General features: G+C 34.1%; 1 protein-coding gene across 3 annotated transcripts in view; it reads left to right on the forward strand.

Annotated features, from left to right (window-relative positions):
* LOC127853892 (uncharacterized) overlaps positions 1-2,132 on the forward strand; it is an 11,291-nt gene extending 9,159 nt beyond the window's left edge. For 2 of the 3 annotated variants that reach the window (XM_052388693.1, XM_052388695.1), the window contains exons 3-4: positions 685-891; positions 1,580-1,751. In XM_052388693.1, coding sequence (XP_052244653.1) covers positions 685-891; positions 1,580-1,725 — 353 coding nt within the window. In that variant the 3' untranslated portion in view covers positions 1,726-1,751. Of the gene's footprint in view, positions 1-684; positions 892-1,579; positions 1,752-2,013 lie in introns of those variants that run through there. The other variant, XM_052388694.1, reaches the window with a different exon arrangement.
* Positions 2,133-5,557: the final 3,425 nt, after the last annotated feature.

Genomic DNA, 5,557 nt, shown 5'->3' on the forward strand with positions numbered 1-5,557 from the left:
CTTTTGCTAAACATTTACTGTTTTCCAGTCAATTATTTAATTATTTTATTGCAAGCCTTTAATGCTCAGTACCCTCTTTGTTCAAATGACCCCATACTCATGACAAGGCATTGTTTCATTTTGTCAAATTGTTGGGTCATCAAGAAAGTAGAATCGTTTAAGGTTTATGAAACATTAAACATATTTCGATGCTAAACTATATTCATGTTAGAATAAATCTCCACGCAGATAAAATGAATCTATCAATTTATTTCCCGAATTTCATGAGATAACATAAATAGGCCGGTGACATGTTCTACAATTTTATTTGCATCCAAATTGTTAACAATACTCGTGAACAATAGAACCAACGTGTATGACTGATCGTAGTGGATATCAAATAATACACATATACAGTAGGTTTTGCAAGAACATATCTATGCGACTTTATTTGTTGTCAAATTCTAAAGACCCATATTTATATGACGTTTTTTTTTATAGTAAATCGCAATATTTACAGGTATTTTACAAACAGAATATGCACAGACGAAACCAGCGCTGTGTTTTGTTGTTCGTTCGTCTTTTTGTGATTTTGTTTTCTTTTTCCGTTTTTTCAATATCATGATAATTTATAATGTTATTTAAAAAACAAAAATACAGGTGTTTCAACCAACTAGTAATAGTGTTAATCTTTCAAATTTGCAGCTGTTGCTTGTCCTGACCCTAACAATACCTCGAATGAAACTATGTGGCAACATACACAGCCATTCAACTATACACGGACAACAACTCGTTACACAGTTCAATGTGAGCCGGGATATAACGCTCTTGGGTTCAATGGATACCATGATAGTATTGTAGCATTGTGTGACAACGACACATGGACAGCCAATGCCGTATGCAGAGAAATCGGTAAATAGAACACTTTACAACAATGTTGCAGTAGTTGAAAGTAAAGATTTATAATATTCATAAACTTGAAGTCTGATAACAATTCCTGACACATGTTAACATTAATAACTTAATGATTAAAAGGAATGAACATGCATATAAATACAATCCTGATTAATCGCTATGTTGGTGCTTATATAGAGAATACTAGGTTAGCGTTGAATAGCGAGAAGTTTATGTTGCGAGGCTTAGAACACCGGGAGCGCGAGCCTTGGCGAGCGCTTTCGTTGTTTTAGCCGAGCAACATAAACTGCTATCTATTCATAGGTTGTACTAGTATTCTATTTATTCCATTTTTTTTTTGTTCAACGTGCCATTTAAAGGGATCTTTTCACGCTTTGGTAAATTGACAAAATTGAAAAAAGTTGTTTCAGATTCGCAAATTTTCGTTTTAGTTATTATATTTGTGAGGAAACAGTAATACTGAACATTTACCATGGTCTAATATAGCCATTATATGCATCTTTTGACGATTTTAAAACCTAAAAATTATAAAGCGTTGCAACGCGAAACGATTGAATAATTTGGAGAGTTCTGTTTTTGTCGTTGAATTTTGTGAAACTACGAAGATTGCTTAATAAGGTATAAAATACGTTCAGTATGTGTACACGGCGGAATAGCTCAGTAGGATAAAGCGTTTTTACTTCAGGACTCTGGCAGGACTCCAGGGGTCACTGGTTCGAAACCTGGTCAGGGCAATGTTCTTTTCCTTTTTTTAATTTTATTATTGATTTTTTACTGGAGCTTTTACGATCCAATGTTTACATTTATCGATATAAAGCATTTAATGAATAAGTTAAAAAATGCCAAAATCTGTGAAAAGGCCCCTTTAACATAAATAGATCTAATAACCTTAACAATAATTTTAATTCATTCTTAAAAGGGCTTAAGATCTATATCTAACGAATGTTAGCATGCGTGGTGATATAGAATGTTTTTTTGTGGTACGCAAAATTGTCTTAACAAATTTCGCACAAAAACTGTAAAACGAGAAAATGCCTCGATTCAATTTAACGCAGCATGCAAATTGTAACAAATAACGACCGCGAAAAGAAGATTTTACTTTAATATATTTCATTTTAGTTTCAAAAGAAAATTATCAAAACCAAACATGGCGTCGATTGCTCCTGCAGAAATGATGTCGATGTCAAAATACATGTACATGTAGATTTACTGTCATTCTAAAAATAAATTATCCAAAAAAACTATACTCGCCTTATTTATTCATAGACGCTGGAAATTTTGATGGCGTCTAGATCTAGCCTTCACATACTGTAGTTTGTGACCCAAACACAAGATAATCCGTAATAATTCAAGCCTTGAAACACTTGTTTCAAACGTGTTATTCTTACTGAATATACTTTCTTTGATAAAATAACAAAGCCAAAGTTTCTTCATCAAAGAAAGTACCATTATGTTTATTTACATCCAAAAGCAAAACAATTCGAATAGACTACTGAACCAAAATAAACACCCATCAATATGTTCTACACACACAATTTCACATCCAAATAGGCATGCACATTCTGAAAATCTATAATACGAATAAGCTAGATCTACATGTAGATCTTAATTCTTCGTCTAACCGGTTCCATCCGAGGTAAGTAGTCCATAGAATATGCAATTTTTCATAATTACACCCAGGATACATTAACACGACAAAAATGCGCGTCTTCAATGTTTTATTCCCAGACATCGCATACTAGTTTCGTGTACACCAAAATATGACATCACATATTATTGGAAAATGACGCAATAAGTATGTGATATTATGACGCCGTCAATCAGCTGATTCATTATAGGGATAGCGAAAAAATTATATAGGCTAGTTTATTCCATTGGGTGTTATGCCGTCAATGCACGTCTGATAATGGGATAAAATAAAATACTTGAACATCATTAAAATGATGACACATTTTCCAATTTAATACTTTCTTAAAAACTATCTTTTAAAGATATAAATATTGGGTTTGTACAGGCCCGTAGCCAGAGTTTTGAAAAAGGGGGTGCGAATTTTCCCATCAACGATTGTTATTGAGCAACGAAGTGGCGAAGCGGTAGGTGGGGGAGGGGTTGTCCCCCCCCCCTCCTGCAATTGGGGAGTGTGGAGGTCCACCGCACTAGAAAAGTTTGAAAATAAAAAGTAAAATCCTGCATTTTAGTTGCTTTTTATCTGAAGCGGTAGGTGGGGGAGGGGTTGTCCCCCCCCCCCCCTCCTGCAATTGGGGAGTGTGGAGGTCCACCCCACTAGAAAAGTTTAAAAATAAAAAGTAAAATCCTGCATTTTGGTGGCTTTTTATCTGAATTCAGAGACTGACGTTATAGAGCATTTTTATATGAAAAAGCACATTCACTCAGTGCCTGATCGATACTACTGCTAGCGCAAAGCGCCATGTTTTCCTGCACGGATGTTGTCTTTTTCCAACCAGTCAGTGAGCTTGCGCGGAAAATCCCACTGCCGTTTTTCAATGGCCACCTTTTTTGATCAGTCACGGAAATACATTATTTTATACCCGAAGCTAGTATGCGCGCACACACTTTGTTTACATATGCAACAACACATTGATATAATATAAAATAAAAAATATAAACCGGTATACAATATAATTATTTATTGGTATCTTGATAACATTGGTGTATTTTACCATTTCAAAATTCTACCCTTCCCAAATCAAGCAAATTAAAAGGAAAAATTTGACTTTTTTCGAAACAACTGTTTGTCTGCTACTATGGATAGTACCCGAGGCCTAGCATTGCTCTAAACGTGATTATAGTGTTTTGTACAACAAACACTTATTAACAGAACGGGGTCTCCTCTAATCTGCATCAATACTAAACAGAAATAAAAATGTTATAACTGGTTAGTTTTATTTTTTTAAATTATGTTTAACAAATTAGTTATAATTTTCCACACGAATTTCAGAACACATGTACAACAATTAAGGCTTCATAAAAACCCTTTAACCACAAACTACTGGTCCTATCGTCTTAAAGCCCTTATAAATGTATAACAGGACGTTGAAGAAAAAATATGGACTTATTTGCCCATATGTTCAAGATCCGTAACAGTTAATGAACATTTAACATTAACGTCCACCTGATCATATATGTTATAATGTTTTACATTAATTATAACAACTGTTTCAGAGTATGTCATATTTCCTTGTGTCAAGTTTGACATAATTAAAACATTGTGGGCAGTTCTGTATGTGAAGCAGAACAGATGCCATAAGGTGTTGTAAACTAAAAAAAAAGCTACCTTGCTTTGTAGAAATGATTTGTTTTCTTGCCATACAAGAACAAAAATATCTTGTCTTGAGCATAGCTGATATTTTTTGTCTGAAAATCCTTAAGGTAATCCGACAATGGTTGTACGGGGATATAACAAAAAGACAACGCAGTCTGTAAAAAATGCTGTGCACAATCGTTAATTGTTATAAATCGTGGTATAATGCAAAATTATTAACCAGTGACTCATTAGTTTTCGGAAATAATCGACGGTTGTCTTTTGATTTCCGTCATTTTCGGAAGCTGGAATTACATTTCGTTAAAAATAATCTAAAATGTTCTCTCTTTCCTGTCGGTAGCATATTGTATTCAACATTATTGTAACGCTTAAATACGGAGACTCAATGGATTCCGGGAAAAGATAAATAATCGTTTTTGCGTCGAATAAAGTTGGGTGCATCTTATAGTTCTTTTTTTTACTCGTCAAAAAACATTGGATGCGAACGCACCCAACGCACCCCCCCCCCTGGCTACAGGTATGTTGTAGTTATTACAATATGTTCATCAAAGTGGCTTTATTCGTGTTAACAAATAATTATGCATTAAAAGCAACTTACAAAGGTTTATTACAAGAAAAGGCATATTCAGAAATTAAAATTAAGTTACATAATGGTGTTTTTTTTAATGAAGATATGCATGAGCAGTTAAATATCAGAGGAAGTCATAATCGAAACGTTGTGTAAATTGATACTAGATCGCCTTATATGGCTGTGTATGCTTCCCGCATTAGTGTTGTGACATTAGACAATTCAACGTCATAAGTCACATGCTGATTTAAATATCTTTATCAAATAAAACGTTTGAATTTCAGCATGTGAAAACCCAAACAATTATTCAAATTGGGAAAATAGTACAGCGGCGGAACGCATACATCCGATAGTATACAATGAAACCACGCTGAATTCACGCGCCATCGTTCAGTGTCTGGAGGTTGATGTTGTTTATTCGGATGACGGTCAAAGTAATCGTGACTATTTCAATATTGCATGCACAGCAAACCACAGATGGCAAGCAGACGGAAAATGCGGTATGCATTCATGTATTGCTATTGACCAATTATTTGTTCGTTTGTGATAGCATTTATGTACATTATTGTATTTAAACTCTTACATCCACGTAGTGTTCACAGTAGTAACAGTAAGCATGGGCATGTATCGTAAAAATAAATGGTTATCTTTATCGTTTAATATACTAGTATTCAAGCGCAAAATAAACTTAATAATGTATTGGGAGATATGATTTACGCCAACATTTCCATGAGATGACTGTCAAGACATTGATCAAGATGAAGACACATATTTAAATTAACTTTACAGTATTTCTATCTGTATTTAGAAAC

Source organism: Dreissena polymorpha, chromosome 12, assembly GCF_020536995.1.
Source record: "Dreissena polymorpha isolate Duluth1 chromosome 12, UMN_Dpol_1.0, whole genome shotgun sequence".
Classification (NCBI taxonomy): Eukaryota; Metazoa; Mollusca; class Bivalvia; order Myida; family Dreissenidae; genus Dreissena; species Dreissena polymorpha.